General features: G+C 44.8%; 1 protein-coding gene across 5 annotated transcripts; it reads right to left on the bottom strand.

The window, feature by feature from the left end:
* Positions 1 to 968: 968 nt before the first annotated feature.
* GMFB (glia maturation factor beta) lies at positions 969 to 17,180 on the bottom strand. Of its 5 annotated transcripts, XM_037901267.2 has the most exons (8): positions 17,041 to 17,131; positions 14,482 to 14,837; positions 12,953 to 13,049; positions 12,259 to 12,308; positions 11,242 to 11,291; positions 10,296 to 10,378; positions 8,795 to 8,868; positions 969 to 5,239 (listed from the first exon to the last, which is right to left on the bottom strand). In XM_037901267.2, the coding sequence occupies exons 2-8, from the start codon at positions 14,542 to 14,544 to the stop codon at positions 5,168 to 5,170; spliced, it is 489 nt and encodes a 162-aa protein (XP_037757195.1). In that variant the 5' UTR covers positions 14,545 to 14,837; positions 17,041 to 17,131; the 3' UTR covers positions 969 to 5,167. The 5 variants fall into 5 exon arrangements, with proteins under 5 accessions (XP_037757195.1, XP_037757196.1, XP_037757200.1 ...); XM_037901268.2 differs by lacking the exon at positions 14,482 to 14,837 and having other exon boundaries at positions 17,041 to 17,180; XM_037901272.2 differs by lacking the exons at positions 14,482 to 14,837; positions 17,041 to 17,131 and adding an exon at positions 16,491 to 16,639.
* Positions 17,181 to 21,304: the final 4,124 nt, after the last annotated feature.

Genomic DNA, 21,304 nt, shown 5'->3' with positions numbered 1-21,304 from the left:
GGAAGCAGAATCAATCAATAGCGGAGCTAGATCAAAAGGAAGAGGTAGGCAAGGAAGGGGGAAGTTTGGCTATGGCTATGTTACAGAGTTTACAGTGGCACTGCTGCACCACTATAGCGCTCCTAGGGCAGGCGCTTTAAGTCGATGGGAGAGAGCTCTCCCATCGACTTAACTCCAGCCCCTGTAAGAAGCAGTAGCTAGGTCAGGGGGAGAAGCTCTCCTGCAGAGCTAGTGCTGTCCACACTGATGCTTAGGTCAGTGTAACTTACATCACTTGGGGTGTGTGTGGGGGTGTTAGCTTATTCACACTTCTAACTTATACCAACTTAAGCTGTGTGTACACATAGCTAAATTCTACAGCATAGCTTCCCCTGAATAATTTAGCTGGGAGCAGGAGGCAGGTTTATGGAATCAAAGCAATGAACCTGATCAACCCTGTCCATGGTTCCTTTAGAAGGGGGTCTAATGACTGCTGCCCTGAAACCCCACACCTATGAGTATTATTTGTGCTAAGGCCCATTCTTGACTGGGTCATCTTTTACTCCCTTTGCACAGGTGTAAAGAGTGCTACCATTCTGATTTGATCTTATTTTTACAGCAACCCAAGGCAATGGAGAATCATGATTCCATTTGCTTCCTTCAGCTGCGATGATGTTAGTTAAGGGCAACAGAGTTAGCCCTATTTTATGGAAGATGAAGCCTCACAGGGTTAAGAGGTAGAGTCCTCCCCAATTGCCACAGTCAACCTTGATCCCACAGGTGGAGGAGGAAAGAATCATGGCATGGCACCTGTACTCTTCCCACCCACCAGGTCTACTAGCTCCTTCTCTCCCCAGATGGGCCTACTCACAGTCCCCGCTGCTTACAAGAGAGTGGAATAAAGGCCTATTGTGGCTAGTTTGCACGTGGGCCATGTCTTTAGACCTTGCCTAGCGTTCTGTAGGTAGCTAAAACAAGAAACAAAGCGATTTGAGTATTCACATTTTATTTAAACCAGTACAAGCACCATGCTGAGCAAAACATTTGGTTTAAAAACAAACATGCAGTATGAACTAGCAGAGACTAAATACCAGATGGAAGTTGTGCCAGTTATTGACATTAACAGTTACATGGAATTGTTAGATTCATAAGTTTGACCATCAATATTTCAAACCTCCTGATCTTTTAACATCCATAGCATTGGCAGCTTGCCTTGGCATACATAATCAGCACCCAAAGGTAACATTGTACGCCTGACCCAACGTAATAAATGCAAAGGAAGAAGTGGAGAGCTTCCACTGGAGCCTTTACTCCCATCCCATTACAACTCACTATTGCAGTTTGAGCAGAATGTTTTGAGACATGCTTACATTCCAACGCACAACTGAGAAATCATGAGCAATTTTTTAAAAATCGAAATTCCCTTGCTTTTGCACATTTAACTTTGACCCTTAGCATTAAATTAATGCAACTTCTGGACTAAAAGCCATTTAAGACACAAAAATATCATCAGTGGGAATGTACAAGGCACATTTACACAATACATTGGAAAGGTGTAGGTCCCAGCATTATTGACATTCTGGTCTATCAAGGGAGGCATACACAGTACGAGAAATATCTTTAAACCACCAAATATTGCATTTAAATTTTTTCCACAAACATATGCAGTAGAACCAGTCCATCTTATGAAGTGAAAACATGCAAAAACTCTCATGCTTTAGTCAGTTTGGCTTTTTCCTCACACATGGGATTACAAGAGATTCCTCCCCCTCCTCCCTGCCACATACATCTATTTGAAATTTAAAACAGCCAAATTAAGTGTGGCAGAAAAACTCCACCTGTTGGTGACCTCTAAGTAAAGTTTCTGGTCAGGAAACATTTTTATGGTGGAGTTATTGACTCCTGAAAAAAAGTCAGAGTTTCTAATAGAAAATGCTGAGTGACCTTTAGCGACAAAGGTTAACAAGTCTCATGATAATTAAAGCACTCTTCTGCCCCATGTTTTGAGTACTCTTTAGAGATCTCCGAAACACTGGCAGAGAAGAGAGGAGTTTGGTTACATCAGACTGGCATAAATTAAACTAACAATGATAAGCAAAGTTAGAATATACTGGCTTTCTGAACACCATGTATCTGCCTCCTGCTAATCTTCAAGGGTAGCTGTAAAGAAAGGCAGTTTGAACAAGACTGGGCAGTTAGCGATATGACAGCATTACAAATCTCACATCCACAGTATAGATTTGAATGTGGTCAGTTATGCCTTTACTTTAAAAGTACTATAGTTCTGCACACTACCATATCTCAGAGCCAGTCCTGGGACCTTGAGAACTGGACACTGAGCAGCAGGAGACAGTACAGTATCTTGACATATATTAAGTCTAGATTAGCCCTAAAACAGCAGCTGTTCTGCACAAGGACTCCCCGCACAGTAGCTGCAGTTACTTCCTTCCCTTTTGCTGCAGAGCTGAGAAGAAAGGGGACAGAGACAGCACCCTACTCCCACAACTTACAGAGCAACACTGCTGCCTGGTCCTCCAAGGCTTTTAGGAATTCATTGCCTGTGTAGGCCCTACCCATCACATCAGTCTTCAGAACAGCCCCCGTATGACTGGGAGTTAGGCAAAGGAGGTTCCTGAGGAGCAGCATAAAGGGAAGACTGTGGAGTATGGGGGTGCAGTGGAGGGAAGATAGAAGATAGGGCAGCAGGAACATCTGAGATCTGAATGGGGTGGGTGGAATGGTGAAATGCTGAAGAAAGGAATGGGAAGAACTGAACAGGAGGAAGTGCTCTTGGTATTTGGAATCAAGGCAGGAGGAGACCATGTGCGGAGAACTGGTGACTCTCAGAATCACTTACAAATTAAGTACAATTATAAGTTTAGTGCGGAAAACCCCATATTTTCATCTAAAGAGACAAATTAAGAACAGTTTTCTTGGTGGGGCACATTTCCCCCCTTTATGAGCATTCTTCCTGCTAAACCCTGTGAAAGTGGCTATTGCCAGTCCAACATAGCGTACAAAGCACACTGGTCTGGTCAGGGGTTTACAAATCCCGGTTTCCCACCACAGGCTAGGCTGAATATTAGAGAATCTCGTGGGCTCACAGTGCAGTGGGCAGTTTCTTTCTGCCCTACTGGACTTTGACATCACAATGCCTTAGAGTTCATGCAATACAAGTGAAGCAAAACCTTCTAGTCTTATTTTTTTTAATGGCTTTTGAAAGTAATACCAATTTAAAGACCAAAGCCTTATTTATACAAGTCTGCCACTAAAGAAATTGCTTCTCTTGATCTGTAGCACATGAGAAAGACAAAGGAACATTTTTACAATCAATACATGTTCTGTCCAGGGAAATGAGGAAATAATGTTGTTCCAGTTCAATATATCAACATAAGGATCTTATTTCCTCCAGTTAAAGTCATTTTTCCTACACTGAACTAATGGTCTTTCTCAATCACATCATAACCTCTGCACCTTGAAAAGCCCTCTTATGTCTGAGAGATGTGTGTATGAAGGAGGAAGAAATCAATAAGTCAAGCTAAACATGAACTGCTGCTACTGAAGAGCACTGCATGGGTCCATGTGGTCTTCTTAAACAGAGTCATGTTTAATACTCTTACACAACAACATGTGCTTGCAAGTAAACATACATTCTCCCAGCAAAGGTTTTACAGAATGTAATACTGGCCTCCCAATTTAACAACTGATTAATTCACTCCTCCCCACCAAAACACACACATTAGTAGGGCAACTATACTTTAAGCTACAACTGTTCATGACTGGAAGCTGCTCATGAGAAACCACTTATTCAGTAGCATGACAAACACTCACGCGAGTCATAACTGAGATATTGTCACAGGAGTACCTGTTTGCCACTGCATGGGCTAAATAGGATATCCCAACTCAAACTACTATTCTACTTTAATATAAAAACAGACCCTTTAAAAGGTTAGTTTTTAGCAATATTATAAAAAGTACTATTTTCATATTAGAATTTTTGCTGTTTTACCAAAAAGAGATGAAACTTAAAGATTGAATGAGGTTACTTACGCGCAGAAGTCCTAGCTGGAATGTAGTTTTGACTAACAAGCAATTAAGCTAGGAGACCTCCTTTCATTTAAAAAAAAGACACAAGATCTATATATGGCCAAGGTTTCTCAACAACAAAATCAGACTATTCTAAATCACTCACAAGATCTTTAGAGCTTTGAACTCCTGCACTCCCAGGTCTTTACAGATGGGAGCAGATAGCTGGCATTTTAAGTTGAGGTGTGTTTTATTTTATAAATGTTTAGTTGCACCACTAGGCATTAGAAAACATGTTACTTAGACCATTTAACAAAGGTTAGTTTTTACCAAATTTGGAGTAAATAGTGTAAAATTTAGTCCTTTTTAAAGCTAACAAATTAAAGGCACACAGTATTAACAGGTGTTCATATAACAGGTAATGTGAGTGAAGAGGTTAATTTATAAATAGTGTAATATTAAGTCTTGCATGTAAAAATCCAGAATGCATGTAACCGGTATTGTAATTAAGCCCTTAAGAGTTATAAAATAGTCTTACAGAAACTAGTTTATGACTGACTAGTTGTCATAGACCTTTGCCCTGAAATTTAGTTGGATTGACTCACAATCAACTGAGATACTCATTAAAATGAAAGAGAATCACTCCTGAAAAGTCCTAAAAAGAATTTTTTTCACGTTATTGGTCATATAAATACTTGGTTTCAGTTTAATATTAACACTTCCATAGACTTTAATTTGGGAAATTCAAAAAAAATTCTCCATTTTAACAAGTGGCACTATGCTATTTTAACATATAAGCTGCTAGTATACAGTATCTGTCAAAGGGTGCATTTGCAGCTCAGGAAGTTAGTGTCAGCTTCCAAATGTTTGTAAATCGTTAACAGTTTCTGAACTGAACTGTAGTAATTATAGAAATATTAGTCACAAGAGTGCAAAAAAGAGAATCCCTGCAGAGAAGTATTCCCCTTTAGAGTTATACACAAGGAAACACTTTGCAAAGTTTTACTTCAAGGAGACTAATCTTCCTCCCCTTGCCCAAACTTTGTACAAGAAATATACTGCAGGAAACTGCTGTAAATACAGTGCATTTTTAGGCGTAAGTATTCATGTCTGGTTCCAGTATTGTCAGGATGGTATATAAATACTTAATATAGAGGTTCTCTTAATGGAAGTAGCCCAGTTTCTCACGCAGCCACTCTTCAGTTAGGTCTTCTGTATTTCTTATTTCAAATACCTAAAACAAAATGGTATCAGGTTAAATATTTACCATTCCAGTACTTGGAAGAACAGAACACATTACACCACACTTCTATTGATAAAATGCATTAGTGTACTTTTAAAAAATAGTCATGATAACATGATGATTCCTAGTGTAACATTTTGCTTCATGCACATTTTTGCAAGGACAGGTTAATAACCTTGAATAAAATGCAAGACTCTAATGGAAATACATGTTCAGTTTGATCAAGTCATGGAGAGCCATAATTACTGTTTCTTGGACTTGCTACTTCATTTGTAGTTCTCTTGAGATTCTACATTATATATAGGATAAGGATATAACATAAGCAAACAATCTTTTAAGTGACTCTGAAGTGGTATGGTCAGCCACAGCTCTGGGATGCTAATATATTTACTACAATATGCGAAGGTTCTTCCTGTTTGCAATACAATTACTATATTCTGGGCTGAATTAACTGAAGCCTTTTAAGTTTTTTCAGCCCATGATTAAGAACAACTTGTAAACTGGCAGAAATCCTCAAAATATCACCATAATATTTTGCTCATCTGTTACTTAAAAGGTAGCTTGTCAGTACGCATTGTTGATCTAAGTATTAAATACATACAAAGGCTTGGAGAGTTTTTAGTAAGGCCTTGATACAGCAAATGAAACAGAAACAAGTACACCATTCCCTGCTCAGTACACACCCAGCAGCAAAGGATCTCTGGATTTTGATACTGGCACAGAATAGATTAATTTTACACTACTCCACTCCAGTTGGAATCCTTGGGCATCACTCAAATGAGGTACAATCTTTTTAGGACAGTCAATTGCTAAGTCAATATAAAACAATGTTGCATCAATAACATGTCCACAGAGCCTGGAGAACATTTTGTTATCTAATGCAAGAAAGATAAAAAAATTGAAGTCGTGGAGAATCAAGTTAGAATTATTAGCAAGAAAAGACATACTATATACCAAGAGAAGACCGCAAGATATTTTGACCATACTATTAAGATCAATGTGAAATTGTAAGTCACATTTTCAGCACTATACACGTACATGTGCACACACGCATGCGCGGAGCGCTATGTTGACGCTACAGTATTCAGCTGACAGTAAAAGGGACAAAATACATAAAATCCCCAGTGAATTTACCTATTGCTGGGCATGAATCACCTGTTTACTCCTCCCCATCCATTCTACCTTCTTAGTAATCCCCAAGTTTGTTTTTTTTATTTAGGTCTTGGTTTTTTACATTTTTTTGTCCCTTTGTTTATTTCTACTTTTGCACTATCCTCTCAGGCCCAGTCTACAGACACAGATTCTCATGTTCAATCTGTTATTCACTGCTGTCTACTGGCATATTGATTTGTAGAGTAAAGGATGGGAAAAGAGATCAATATGATAGCACAGATTAGCATAACAGATACTAGGCTAATCTACCAAGAAGTGGGGCAAGTCGATTAAGTCATGTACAAGAGTCAGACCAGGAGAGGCCCTAGCATGAGCCAGAATTAAATGAACCTTCTGTGAGAGGTATGAATAAAGCATATTTAAAATCTAAATCTGAAGCAGAAAGTTAACACCCCGACCTGGGTATGGAGTTGGGTCAGTTCTAGAACAGATCTGACTCTATTCCTTGGCCTTCTTTCAGGCAGTTTTCAAATGGTTTGTGGTTCTTGCCAAAAAAAGGGTAAACCCCACATGCAGCTGGTCTCTAGCTTCCCTTGCCTCTGGAAACCTGAACAGTCTTCCCCATTCACCAAGTGGATGAGCTGTGCATAGCCCGAGTTCACCTTTCTCCTCAGGGGATCCCACCCCTTGTCCCCCCTCTTTTCTGTTCTCATGCCTCAGTTCCTTCCAGGCCTATGAAACAGTCTCCTTCTGCCAAAACAAACAGCCAGCTCTCTAAAGCCTGCTTCCTCCCACTTATCCCCTTCAACTGGAGGGCCCTCTTCTCCAGGCTTGGTGTTTCTTACAGGTATTGTGGAGATGACTACAGGCCAGAACACTAAGCCCGTCCTGCCCTGGCTAAAGTATAAGCTTTACAAAGGTAGCAACCAAGATAGGAAGGGGAAGAGAACAGCAGAATAGCTCCTGTGAGTTTCAGCATTAACTTTCAGCTGTACTGCAGGTGTCCAGGGGCAGATTTTATAATCTCCTATTTCTGACCCAACAGTGTCAGAACCAACCATCCAACCAGACTATGCTTCTTCAATTTTGGCCTAGAAACACTGAGTTGGCAATAAAGTTGGCAAGACCCATTCTACCATTGTTAGAAAATAGACACCTAAGGTGTTTCATGCTTCAGTGATGGTTATGAAGCGTTCACCACAATAAGGCACATTTTTAAGTGAGGGTAATTAGCCACTGCAACAGCTTATCAAGAGATGGAGGTTCTACCACATCATTTGAAAGCTTTAAATCAAGATAATGTACTTCTATTAAAAACATCCTAGTTCAACCATGAATTACAGGGCTCACTACCAGAATTACTAGGTGAAGGTCAATGTCCTGTGCTATATAACAAATCAGATTAGAGGACTGCAATGGTCCCTTCTAGTCTTAATTTAAGAATGTCAAAGGTATAAAGCCTAAAAAGGAGGAATTTTTTTTAGCAAACATGTGGCACCTACATACTGGCAGGGAGATGGAAAAGCCTTACGAGATCAGCTAGTCTACGTTCTAGGGTTAGCTATTACCATGTTATTAACCGAAAACAAGCTTCTGCCTTGTTTAGATTGTGTTTTGAAGTCTGAGGCATATGCAAATCAATAGTGTCATTCCTCTCCTAGATTCTGGGGGTAAGAGCGGTTAGGGCACTGATATAGGAAACCCAATTCGATTACCTGCTCCATCATGTGTAACCTTTGGCAAGTCAATTAGTCTTTTTGGGGAAAATAATGCTTTTCTACCTCTCAAGAATGTTATAAGAATAAATAGCATGAAGCACTTTGAAATCTAGTGATCAAGACTGCTATTAAAACAGGCATTATTTACATTCTCTCACCTATTAATATATATAACACTTGTGTCCAGTTGATCAGTAGGTCTCCCACTCCTGCCTTCTCATCTGTTCCAGTTATATAACACCGAGAGCTACAATACTATATCTACAGAGGAGATAAAGCCCAGCCAATGTGCATTAGCCCTAGCCTGCAATCACGCTGTAGACTTCATCTTAGCCTAGAATATTCTATTTTGTAAATAGGATGGCCTTTTTATCCTCCTGACCTGACAAATTGTGTTAACTATTATTAAAATACCCTCTAACAGTTAGAGACACTTTAGATAATGCTCCACAAGCATTCGTTCTCCCTGTCCCCTAATTAAAAAAAGCAAGAACACTCCACATCCATAAATCTCCATGCTTACTCCCCTCTTTCTTTAGGCTTCCTGCAAGATAGACACCTGCTGAATGCAATTTAAAACATGCAAGAACATAATGATCCTGTTGTATTGTGTACATGTGAGAGACTAGCAAGATACTGTTCTATCTTATGTACACTCACATTCTGCTTTTTATGAAAGATTCTTGCAACTGGTCAGCTAGATATTAAATTATACCTTAGTGAGTTCAGCTGTCTGTACAAGCTTATTCTTGCTCCCGGCGTACATCATCTGTTGTTCAGGCTTGCATCCTGTAGTTGTGGAGAAGGAAAGCAAAGCTGTGTTGGACAGTTTGACTGAAATCCATTAACAAGATTTTTTTTAAAATCCAGCTTGTATACCAGAAGTTTCCAATCAACAGAATGACCCAATTGTTTCTTTGTACACAGTATCATCTTTTAATGTTGTTTTGAATATTTAGTACTTGTCAAGACTATATTAAAGTGATATGAAAGTGGGTTGGATTGGTCGTTATATCTAGCGGTGTCTGTAGTTCTGCTTACAACTGTACTCGAGAGAGCAAGATAACTATTAAGCTTAATTGTATCACAATTCAAACTTCACAGCCAGCAAAGCAGAGGCTAAACCCATTACCTCCTCCTGCTATCTTATATTCTGCAAGAGCACGAAAGCAAGTTACCTTTGCTGCTGTTTCTAATAGATTCCCATTTCCTCCTGAACTACAGATGCAGTTTTATACAGGGGATGCATTTATCTGAGTGTAGCCACAAATCTTGCACAATATCTTTCAGGGCAAGACAAAAAAATAAACTGATTGGACAAAAAAAAAAAAAAAAAAAAACACCACACACACAAAAACAAATAACCAGCTTTATTTCATTTAGCAAGCCATCTATGTCCTGACTCTTTGTATAGTTTTAGCCAAACACTGAAAATAAAGGGGAACTTCTAGAAACAAAATCTAGAGATACAATAATTACAGAAATGAATTTTAGGTAAGGTCTCCCATGAAGCACCTCACCATTGGTCGAGCTCTCACAGAGCAGAACTTAATACCGCAGGCGTAGTTTAGAACTTGTTACAGAAATTAACTACTGTAAGATACAGAAAAGATGTGGACTTTTATTGCTAAACTTTAACACCCACCTGGTTATTCTAGCAGGCAGAGTAGTGAAGGGTAAAATAATGCACTCTCTCGAGGATCACAATGTAATTTAATAGCTGCAGAAAGCCACCCTATTATAATTCAGAATGTGCAGACTGATCTCAAGAGGCCCAATTCATTCCCTGTGTATGACCAGAGCTTGTAACAAAGTGGAGGTGCTGAGCTGGCTTTTTTCCTCTACATTCCTAGGTTTCTTCAGGGCCACTCAGTCCCTGGTACAGACTAAGGCAGCCTGAGAGTTGCTCTAATGTGGGTCTCAGCTGCAAGAGCTGTTCTGGCAGCTGGGACACAGGAATATTTGACACTCCTGTAGGAGGTAGCATACAACTGGCTCTGTGCCTGGAACTCCCCTCCAAAGAATTTTGTCAGGAAGCCATTACTGTGAATTTGCAACCCCTTTGTGTCAGAGTTGGCCAGAGGATACATACTGATGAATTTGGCCTTAAGTGTGAAAAAACACTGATCTTAAGCATTAGGCCTTTTTTGTTTCTTAGATACAAGAACTTCCACATTTATAGGATATAGCAACTGCTATTCACAATGTTCACTCACCAACTGGACTGGAGAAAATAAAGCATAATGGATAAGAAACTCTTCCATCATCATGCTGATACTTGTAACTATACACAATGAATGTTTTCCTGAGGTTAAGGAAACTAAAAAAAAAAATACAACTCATTGATCTTAGAACATAATCCTTACATTCATTAGCTGAGCTTGATATAGGCAAAAATAAATCTCTTTGCTGTCTGTTCTAAGAGATGCTTACATTTATCAATTTCTGTACTGTTTCATCTTGCTCCCATCTTGGTTTCTCTTCTGATTTGAGTTTGAGCCATTGGAGGATTTACCCTGCTTTTCAGTAACATAACCCCCATCTGAGATAGTTGTTTGTGTGAATATTTTGCAAACTAAATGTTAGTTCTCAATATTGTCCTTTTCACTATAAAGTCCTTTCCCAAGGATTTCTCTCTACAATGTTTTAAATATCTGATTTAGCTGACACTTCATAAGCAGTCAGATTTCTTTTTCTAAAGAGAATTTTTGCTGCTCTTTGAATGCTATCTTTGCAAACTATTTGTTGGTAGCTCTTTGCACATCAAACATTGGATGGTGGTGTGTTTTGCTAACCTTTAAATGCAGAATCTATAGCTAAAGTGTTAGATTTATATCTTTCTGTTGTATTAATGTGCTAAATGTCCCTGCAAAAGAGCAGACTGAAAGCCATTCAAAACATGGTGAAAGTAACCAAGTCTTAGAAGTAGAGACTTCACTATACCATTGTACAAGTCTTTGCTAAGAAATGGCATAGGACTACAGAATAGATAATTCAAAAATTGATTAATTTTCATGAACGTAGGGAGAATTTCCACTGTAGGCAAATACTTGTTTGGGGGGGGGGGGGGGGGGGGGAGAAGGAAATTCAATTTCCAATGTATTTTAGATTTAATTTTTTTCAGTAAACAAAACAATGCTAGCAACATTAGAAAAAGGATATCGAGGTTGTCTCTCAGGCAGCTCATCTTTTAGTTCATCAGGGGAAATGCCCTAGTAATATTAAAACACAAGCAGTCTTTAAATAGGTGAACTCAGACCTACACACTATACAGGCTAGAGTACAAAGGTCATGGGAGTAAGAGATACTGCTACATTTACAGTTATATATCTACAATTTAACTGAGAACAATCCTATGGGAACAGTCATAGGAAGATTCCACTGTTAAATGATTGCTAAACTGATTTAGTAATTTTGTATAAGAGATTTAATGTTAATAAAAAAATCTGTTTAGGAAACTGATGTTTTGTGGCTCCACTCTAGTCTTAGATATACTGACACTCACCACATATTTCAATCTCAGCTACTGAACACGAGTGTGCAAGATTTGCTACAACCAGCAATACAAACGGATCCTGAAATCTAGCCCTTGGCCTCTATCTGTGAGAGACCAGTTCCTGGACTAGTGAACAAGCCAAACAATTCACAGTAGCCTATATTCCTCTTCAAATATTATATTTAACATTCTGGGAAAGAGGTAAAAGTTATTTCTCAAATCATTGCATAAGATTTTGTGTTGTGTGGACCAACACTACACACTGAGATAAGGTTATTACGCCACCTGTCTACAGGGATTAACACAATCCTAACTTCTAACTAATGGCAGGTCAATGTAGAATCCAGAGTGCAAGTCAGCAAAAGGCTCAGCAAGAATTCTTCCAGAGAGCCAGCAAATAGAGAGAGAGAGATGCTTTTTGCCTAATTTTGATTCAAATATAATTTAATTAACATTTTAAAGCTTAAACTGTTTTGTTTGGATAATTAGCAGTACAATTGCTACCATACAGCTCATTTAATAGTGTATCATGCTTCACCTGCAGAGTAACCATGCATTTGAAGGAGGTTCATGACCCAAATAAGATTAACAGTTTGAAAACAATTTGACACTAAGACAGTACCTCAGTGGCAACAATACATGGCAAGCTGAAGATATTCTTATTTACAGTTCATTTAACAAACCTCATGCTCCTCATCCAGTACCACCAGCTGCTTATCCTTGTCAATCTTCACTATAATAAAAACATAACATAGGTGAACTATGCATCTATAGGGGGCTCTGTCTCCACCCCACCCCTTTTTTTATTAAAGGTTAAAATTGCAACTTTTCTAGAATTACATGCATATAATAATCAGCTTTTTATTTAACCCACCTACTGCATTATCTTGTATTTTCACTCCCTCCTCTTCTCCCCCGCCCCCTCTGACAACGATCAGTGAGTGGAATTCTGGCCCCACAGAAGTCAATGGGAGTTTTAACTTCAGTGCAGTCAAGACTTCTCCCCCCAAACTTTGTTACAAAACTAGCAATTTCAAAATAGTCTACTTTAAGAATGTCAAATATACTCAAACTTAAGAGGATCAAGTCTTGGCTTTTTCTCCACCTTCTTGCAGCCAGTGGTAGACTTTTTCCCACTTTAAGTAGTGTTTAAGCACATAAGTATTTCTATTAACAGCAAGTGTAACAGCTTTTATTCTGAAAGCTTTAGTTCCATACTATAAAATAATGTTCTATTGTTAAGAGGGAATGGGAAAATATCAAAGTTAGTGGTATAGTAGAAGCATAGTCCAGGCCATTTTGCTGCAGCAGCTAAAAATTATCAAAGAGATTTTCTGTAAGACCTTATAGCTTTTGTTGGCAATGATTTTAGCTTACTTATAATGGCAGCATTGTTGGTTTCTTTGCGAAACCGGAATTTTCTCAACTTTTCCACCAGATCTTCAGCAACATCACAAACCACCAGAGATTCACTCTACCAAAAAAAAAAAAAAAAAAAAAAAAGTATTTCAGTTAACAAAAAGAAACTACCCCCATCCTCCCAAAATTATATGACTACATGAAATTAGTTGAAGATTCAGAACATTCAGAAAGAGACAATATAAGGATTAAACACAGTGAAAAATGGACTTGTGATACATAAGAAACAAAATCTTATCTGTTCATACTGGGCCAAAAAAGGAAAGTTAAATATCAGAAAAATGTGGACCAAATGTCTTTACATATTTATTCCTGAAGTCAGAAAATAATTTCTATACTTTTACCTTATCAAGCAATCCTGTTTGTGCAACTTACAAGTTAAAATCATGAATCAGATATGCAACTGATTTTGCAAGTTTAGTCCTGAAATAAGACACCCTATTAAATACACATTAATACACTAATGCCAGTACAGCACTGTGAATATTTAAAATAATAAGAGCTGTTAATATTTCAGTAGCATCTAGAGGCCCCAATCAGGGGCCTGTTGTGCTAGGTAGGAAAGCAGAATTCTGAACCTTCAAATTTTGCCTACATGCAAAGTGTTTAACAAACTATATTAAATGAAAAAAAGTGTGCATTTTCCTATTATATTTACAAGTCACTTTTTTTGAAAACTCAGACTTAGTGAAGTCTAAAATGAAGTATTAGAAAAGTTATCCTACTGAAGGTAAGAAAGGAAGTAATCAGTTCCTTCACAGATAGCCCTCTGAGTTCTAAACCATTTTACATATAATTTGTAATTGCACCACACCAACCACTGCCCATTTCCTGCACCACTCTTTATACACACTCCCTCGCATGTCTTGTTGTAACAGTCAGCTCCACCGCTCAGCAAATGTTCTGTCACCATAGGTAGCTTTGACTGAATGCCAAGCATATCAGAACACCATTGCCAAGCAGAAGGAAGAAAAAGTAGTTCACCATCTTTAGCTAAATTTTACTACTGTAGCCACCATACATAGGAGTTTTCTTTATACACTCACTCTTGAGAAATCAGGGCTAACAAAAATCTATATATAAAACTAAATGATCACATTATGAAGAGCAAGTCTTAAAGGAATAAATTAGAGTTTAGAAAGATACTGAAGTAAGGTTCTGAGCCCATATGCAACTACACGAAAGTAGTAGTCCACTTATCTTAGTTTACATATAGCTTCCTCTGTCCATAAAGAGGACTTTGTCAGGAATTAGTTAGGGAGGGGAAGTCCCATGAATGTTTCCCTGCAACTACTCAGATGTGCCAGAACTTTTTTTGCTGGGGTGGTTTAATTAAAACCTATCTTTAAATACAAGTCAACAATTCTAAAATTATTGAAGGCAGACACTAAATGAATCATTCGGTAAAAGAAATTATCACGAGTTTAGTGATCAGAAGAAATTTTATCTTTAAACTCAGGCCTCGAGCAGTTTATCAGACACCTTACCAGAGGCCAGTATTGAAGATAGGAGGGTCTCCTCACTAAAAAAGTAGCAAGGGCAAACCTCATCCAAGCATTCTCCTGCTGTCTCTAGTCTCTGATGAAGATGGAGTCCAAGATGCAGCCTCTGGAAAGGTGTCTTGAGTTTGTTCCCTATGACTGCTGGAATGGAGACTTCTTCCTCCACTTATGCGTCTGCTATGATGGCACTCTACTTCTTTACTCTTTCTCAGGCTCCTGGCTGCTGCAGGGATGAGGATGATGGCCGTGTGCTTGTTTCCCCAGACCATTCTGGATCATCCTCACTCACAGGCTAGTATTAGCATCTACTTCGCCTGCTGTCGTAGTAGTATGGTTCTATTCTGAAAGTCGTTAAACACGGCATTGTGATCCATGTTCATTGTTTCTAAATGATACTTTCAAAATGGAAACATTTGATGTGCAGTAAGACAGTTTTTCCCCAACACCACAAACTCAATTTGGGATGAGAGTCTATCTAGGTTCTTTTCTTTCCAACATAAATAGTAAACCAAGTACTGCAGGCCAAACCACTTGTGCAATCCCCTGGGCTTCCACAGGTGACTCAAATTAGCCCTGTAAATAGAATTAAACAATTCTGTTTGTGATACATGAGGAACATAATCCAGTTCACTACTCCCTGTTGGCTATGCTGGCTCTCCAGCACCAGAGGTAAACCTAAATATTATGCTTTCACTAAAGCCAGCAGAGCTATGACTGACTACGCAGAGAGCAAATCTGCCAAGTAAGGAAGGGGGTGCCTTTTTTTTTTTTTTTTTTTTAAAAACCATGTCCCTTTTCTGGCTAGAGCCACACCTTAAATTCTTCAGAAACTGATAGCTCAGCCAGCTGCCCTCCTCCTAACTGATCACAGAAGAGTGGCTTTTCAAAGTGTTTACACAGAAATGTTTTCATATTGCAACGTCTGTAGGAAGACAGGATGGAAACCTGTTAAGACTTAGTCACACTGTTTTCATATCCCTCCTCCCCATAGAGGCACAGAGCCACAAATGGTCACTTTTTAGCAACACACCAAGGGTAAGCAAGAAGTTGAGAAATGCATGTTTCAATTGAAGCCTTTATCTTCAGTTACAGTGGAACTAGAAGAACTTCTCATTGTGTGACCTTTCTGAACTCTACTTCAAGAAAAAAACGGAATCAGCTTTCTCAGGAGTCATGTAAGATCATGACTACTTTAGTTTACATACACAGTATCATTTTAGAACAGTTTCTCCCCTTTCACGCCTCCACCTAACAAAAGTTACGACAAAGTAGCAAATTCAAAGGTGAGTGAAAAACGGCGATGCACTAGCAGTGACTCTAGAGACCATACTTCCAGGATTCCACCTTTTGTCCCCTTCAGACCCTGCCCATTTGGTTTCAGGTAGAATGTGCGCTCCATCTATGCAAGGTTGTCACTCTGAAGCCCAGAATGTCTGTTGAGTCAGCATGAAGCAATGGAAATAGCTACAAGCATGGCTGAGAGTTTTTTGTTCCTAATATCATTAGGTTCAACCATTACTAGGATTTGCAGTAAATTTTTAAGCTTTGCCATTTTGAGGTTATAAATTACACTCACTGCAAGGCATCTATCTATCCCATACCAAGACTCCTAGACCATTGTGATATCAGACAACCACCGTCACCGACTCTACAACTAATTTCCATAAAACAATTCCATGGATTCTATGAGGGAGACTGCGCAGATGGTGGATTACTTGGCCCAGCTGCCAGTTCTTCCAAGACTGGCACCCACACAATAACTCCACACACACACCCGCCCCATTCACCACCCACACAACCCCCACACACACACAATAACGTGAAACACACCTAGTCCCTCACTGCAGCAGCCCCCCCTTCACTTGCCACCTGTGCGCATGAATTTTCAAACACCCCCCCCCGCCCCCCAATCCAGACACAAGTCAACACAACCGGCACACATCAAAGCCCCAAACACACCCAGCCCCTAAAGGCAGCGCGCCCCCCACACTCACTTGCGCAGATCGCCGTCAAGCAGCGCAGCCAGCCACACAACCAGCACACACCGTAGCCCCAGCACAGAGCCCCGCACCGCTCCCAGCACCAGCGCCCAGCCTGCGCGGGCGGCGGAGTCGCCCTGGACACAGCGGCGGGCCGGGCTGAGCGCTCGCTCTGTCCCGCGTGGCCCCGGCGCCAGCCGCCGCTGGGACCCAGGGGCTCCTGCGGGCCGCTGCTGACGCCCCCCAGCCGCAGCGTGCGGGTGGGCCCCCGAGCGACACGCCGGCTCGCCGACGGGCTCTGGGGGCGGCCGCTTGGGGCTCGGCCAGGCGCCCCGGGGCTGCCAGGGGAGGGGCGGGGGAGGCGAAGGGCCCCCAGGGCAGGGCAGCTGCGAGCGGCCAGGCCTCCCTCATCCGCTCCCTCCGCGGGCGGGGCGGGGGTCGCCAGCAACTGCCCCAGCAGGGCGGCGCCGCTGTCTGCCCTGCCCGGCAGCCCCCCGGTGGGGCGGGCCGGGGCGGCCTTCGCCGGGGCCGGGCGGACGCGGCTCCCTTAGGCGGCTCCACTCACCATTTTGCGCCTGCAGCAGCCCCGTCCGCTCGCCCTTTAAGAACGAGAGCGCCGCCGCCCTCGTCCCGGCGGCTGGCTCCAGTGCGCCTGCGCCGGGCAGCTCGCGAGCCAATCCGCGAGGGCGGCCGGAGCGGACTGCGGGCTTCACCCGGCTACGGGACGCGGGGAAGTTCATGCCCCCCCTGGCGGAGGGTTGAGCTGGTGCTCAGGGGGCGGGGCTCCATGCACTGAGAGGGCAGCGGGCGCGGCAAAGGGGGGCGGGGGCACGTGCAGGGTGGGGTTGGTCACACGCTGAGCCCTCGAGAGGCCTTCTAGGCCCCATAGCTGTGGACAGAGGAGCGTTGTGAAAGCACAGCATCTTGTGACAGCACCATGGCACCGTGTCCGACACCGAGTTCCTGTGGGACGGCAGCCCATCACAGCCCCATGACATCCCGTCCCGTCCCGAGTCCCTGTGCGACGGAAACCCATCACAGCCCCGTGACCTCACCTCACGCCCCGAGTCCCTGTGCGACGACAGCCCATCACAGCCCCGTGACATCCCGTCCCGTCCCGAGTCCCTGTGCGACGACAGCCCATCACAGCCCCGTGACATCCCGTCCCGTCCCGAGTCCCTGTGCGACGGCAGCGCATCACAGCCCTGTGACATCCCGTCCCGCCCCGAGTCTCTGTGCGACGACAGCGCATCACAGCCCCGTGACATCCCGTCCCGCCCCGAGTCCCTGTGCGACAGCAGCCCATCACAGCCCCGTGACATCCCGTCCCGCCCCGAGTCACTGTGCGACGACAGCGCATCTCTAGCCCCCTAACATCCCGTCCCGTCCCGAGTCCCTGTGCGACAACAGCCCATCACAGCCCCCTGACATCCCGTCCCATCCCGAGTCCCTGTGCGACGGAAACCCATCACAGCCCCGTGACATCCCGTCCTGTCCCGAGTCCCTGTGCGACAACAGCCCATCACAGCCCCATGACATCCCGTCCCGTCCCGAGTCCCTGTGCGACAACAGCCCATCACAGCCCCGTGACATCCCGTCCCGCCCCGAGTCCCTGTGCGACGGCAGCACATCACAACCCCGTGACCTCACCTCACGCCCCGAGTCCCTGTGCGACGGCAGCACATCACAGCCCCATGACATCACCTCACGCCCCGAGTCCCTGTGCGACGGCAGCACATCACAGACCCGTGACCTCACCTCACGCCCCGAGTCCCTGTGCGACGGCAGGCACATCACAGCCCCGTGACATCCCGTCCCGCCCCGAGTCCCTGTGCGACGGCAGCGCATCACAGCCCCGTGACATCCCGTCCCGTCCCGAGTCCCTGTGCGACGGCAGCCCATCACAGCCCCATGACATCCCGTCCCGCCCCGAGTCCCTGTGCGACGACAGCGCATCACAGCCCCGTGACATCCCATCCCGTCCTGAGTCCCTGTGCGACGGCAGCCCATCACAGCCCCGTGACATCCCGTCCCGCCCCGAATCCCTGTGCGACGGCAGCGCATCACAGCCCCGTGACATCCCGTCCCGTCCCGAGTCCCTGTGCGACGGCAGCGCATCACAGCCCCGTGACATCCCGTCCCACCCCGAGTCCCTGTGCGACGACAGCACATCACAGCCCCGTGACATCCCGTCCCGTCCCGAGTCCCTGTGCGACGACAGCACATCACAGCCCTGTGACATCCCGTCCCGAGTCCCTGTGCGACAACAGTGCACCACAGCCCCGTGACATCCCGTCCTGCCCCGAGTCCCTGTGCGACGACAGCACATCACAGCCCCCTGACATCCCGTCCCGTCCCAAGTCCCTGTGCGACGGCAGCGCATCACAGCCCCGTGACATCCCGTCCCACCCCGAGTCCCTGTGCGACGACAGCACATCACAGCCCCGTGAGATCCTGTCCCGTCCCGAGTCCCTGTGCGACGGCAGCGCATCACAACCCCGTGACATCGCCTCACGCCCCGAGTCCCTGTGCGACGGCAGCCCATCACAGCCCCGTGACATCCCGTCCCGTCCCGAGTCTCTGTGCGACGACAGCGCATCACAGCCCCGTGACATCCCGTCCCGCCCCGAGTCCCTGTGCGACGGCAGCCCATCACAGCCCCGTGACATCCCGTCCCGCCCCGAGTCCCTGTGCGACGACAGCACATCACAGCCCCGTGAGATCCTGTCCCGTCCCGAGTCCCTGTGCGACGGCAGCGCATCACAACCCCGTGACATCGCCTCACGCCCCGAGTCCCTGTGCGACGGCAGCCCATCACAGCCCCGTGCCATCCCGTCCTGTCGCGAGTCTCTGTGCGACGACAGCGCATCACAGCCCCGTGACATCCCGTCCCGCCCCGAGTCCCTGTGCGACAGCAGCCCATCACAGCCCCGTGACATCCCGTCCCGCCCCGAGTCACTGTGCGACGACAGCGCATCTCTAGCCCCGTGACATCCCGTCCCGTCCCGAGTCCCTGTGCGACAACAGCCCATCACAGCCCCCTGACATCCCGTCCCATCCCGAGTCCCTGTGCGACGGAAACCCATCACAGCCCCGTGACATCCCGCCCCGAGTCCCTGTGCGACGGGAGCACATCACAGCCCCGTGACATCCCGTCCCGCCCCGAGTCCCTGTGCGACGACAGCACATCACAGCCCCGTGACATCCCGTCCTGTCCCGAGTCCCTGTGCGACAACAGCGCACCACAGCCCCGTGACATCCCGTCCTGCCCCGAGTCCCTGTGCGACGACAGCGCACCACAGCCCCGTGACATCCCGTCCTGCCCCGAGTCCCTGTGCGACGGCCGCCCATCACAGCCCCGTGACGTCCCGTCCAGCCCCAAGTCCCTGTGCGACGGCAGCGCATCACAGCCCCGTGACATCACCTCACGCCCCGAGTCCCTGTGCGACGGCAGCACATCACAGCCCCGTGACATCCCGTCCCGCCCCGAGTCCCTGTGCGACGACAGCACATCACAGCCCCGTGACATCCCGTCCCGCCCCGAGTCCCTGTGCGACGACAGCGCACCACAGCCCCGTGACATCCCGTCCCGTCCCGAGTCCCTGTGCGACGGCAGCCCATCACAGCCCCGTGACATCCCGTCCCGCCCCGAGTCCCTGTGCGACGGCAGCGCATCACAGCCCCGTGACATCACAGCAGAACACCTCTGTCAGATAAGGAGGATATGGTTCACTAAGTGCTGCAGTCAACAGATGCAGCATATATAAAAACAGGAGCATGGAGGGAGATAATTAATGAAGGACTATTGCTGGATAGCCTGGAAAGGACACAGGGGTAGGAGCAGATGATAAAGTTCCTGGAGGGCCAGAGATGATGAAATCCACCATTAACCTGCAATCTGAACACATCTATGCACGACTCCCCCTGCAGCCAATACAGGACTCCGGTCCATTCCCTCCCCAAACTTCCCCACTGTATTCCTTGTGTGTTCCCAGGCCCTCACAGTACCCTGTGCACTCCACATCCAGTGACTGGTTTCCCAACAAAAGCTGCAGTTACACTCAGCTGCATGAGCCCTAATCGCGAGATTGTTTCTCATACTCATGTCTCCTGTTTGCCCAAAAATTTGTCTTTTGTTCTCTTATTAAATTTGAATCTTTGAAATATAATGTCACAAATAAAAACTGATACACAAATCGGTGAGTGCTAATATTAAAACACAGTTGCCAACGGTGGGAATATTTGCTCACTACAATTAATGCTCAGGAAGAAAGCACTACAGGGGTAATTCAAGGTGGCAAGTAAACATTTCCTGGCCGAATGCATCATATAAAGACACGTTACTGGGAACCGTTGTCAAAATGCTCCTTCAAACCTCCCTGATTCAAATAGCCTCCCACCGTGCTCCTCTAAATATTCTTGTACCTGGCTGCTCAAAATCAGCAGCCAGCTGATCAGCCTCAGCATTCCACCCCTGGAGAAACTCTTCCCACTTCGCTTCGCAAATATCATGCAGAGAACAGCAGGCTCCAATGACTGTCAGAATATTTTCCTCAGTGAGGTCTACCGGGCCAAAAAGACAGTGCCAACATCCTTTTAATTGGCCAAAGGCACATTCATCACTCATTTGGCACCTGCTGAGCCTGTTGTTGAAGCATTCCTTGCCTATGTCTAGGTTCCTGAAGTAAGGCTTCATGAGCTATGAGAGCAAGGGGTAGGCGGGGTCTCCCAGGATCAATATGGGCATTTCCTCATCCCCCATGGAAACTTCTGGTCTAGAAAGAAAGTCCCAGTGTGCAGCTTTCTACAAAGTCCAGTCGAGTGTTCCA

The sequence above is a fragment of the Chelonia mydas genome, chromosome 6 (genome assembly GCF_015237465.2).
Source record: "Chelonia mydas isolate rCheMyd1 chromosome 6, rCheMyd1.pri.v2, whole genome shotgun sequence".
In the NCBI taxonomy this organism is placed as follows: domain Eukaryota; kingdom Metazoa; phylum Chordata; order Testudines; family Cheloniidae; genus Chelonia; species Chelonia mydas.
This window is presented reverse-complemented; position numbering and strand designations above follow the sequence as displayed.

Excerpts from the sequence above, each read along its gene's own strand:
- GMFB (XM_043548748.1), bottom strand. The coding sequence starts at position 15,895 with ATGGAGCGCACATTCTACCTGAAACCAAATGGGCAGGGTCTGAAGGGG. Across the intron at positions 12,309-12,952 it reads CAACAATGCTGCCATTATAA|TGAAGATTGACAAGGATAAG; the intron begins GTAAGCTAAAAT and ends TTTTTATTATAG. Across the intron at positions 8,869-10,295 it reads TATTTTCTCCAGTCCAGTTG|GATGCAAGCCTGAACAACAG; the intron begins GTGAGTGAACAT and ends CCACAACTACAG.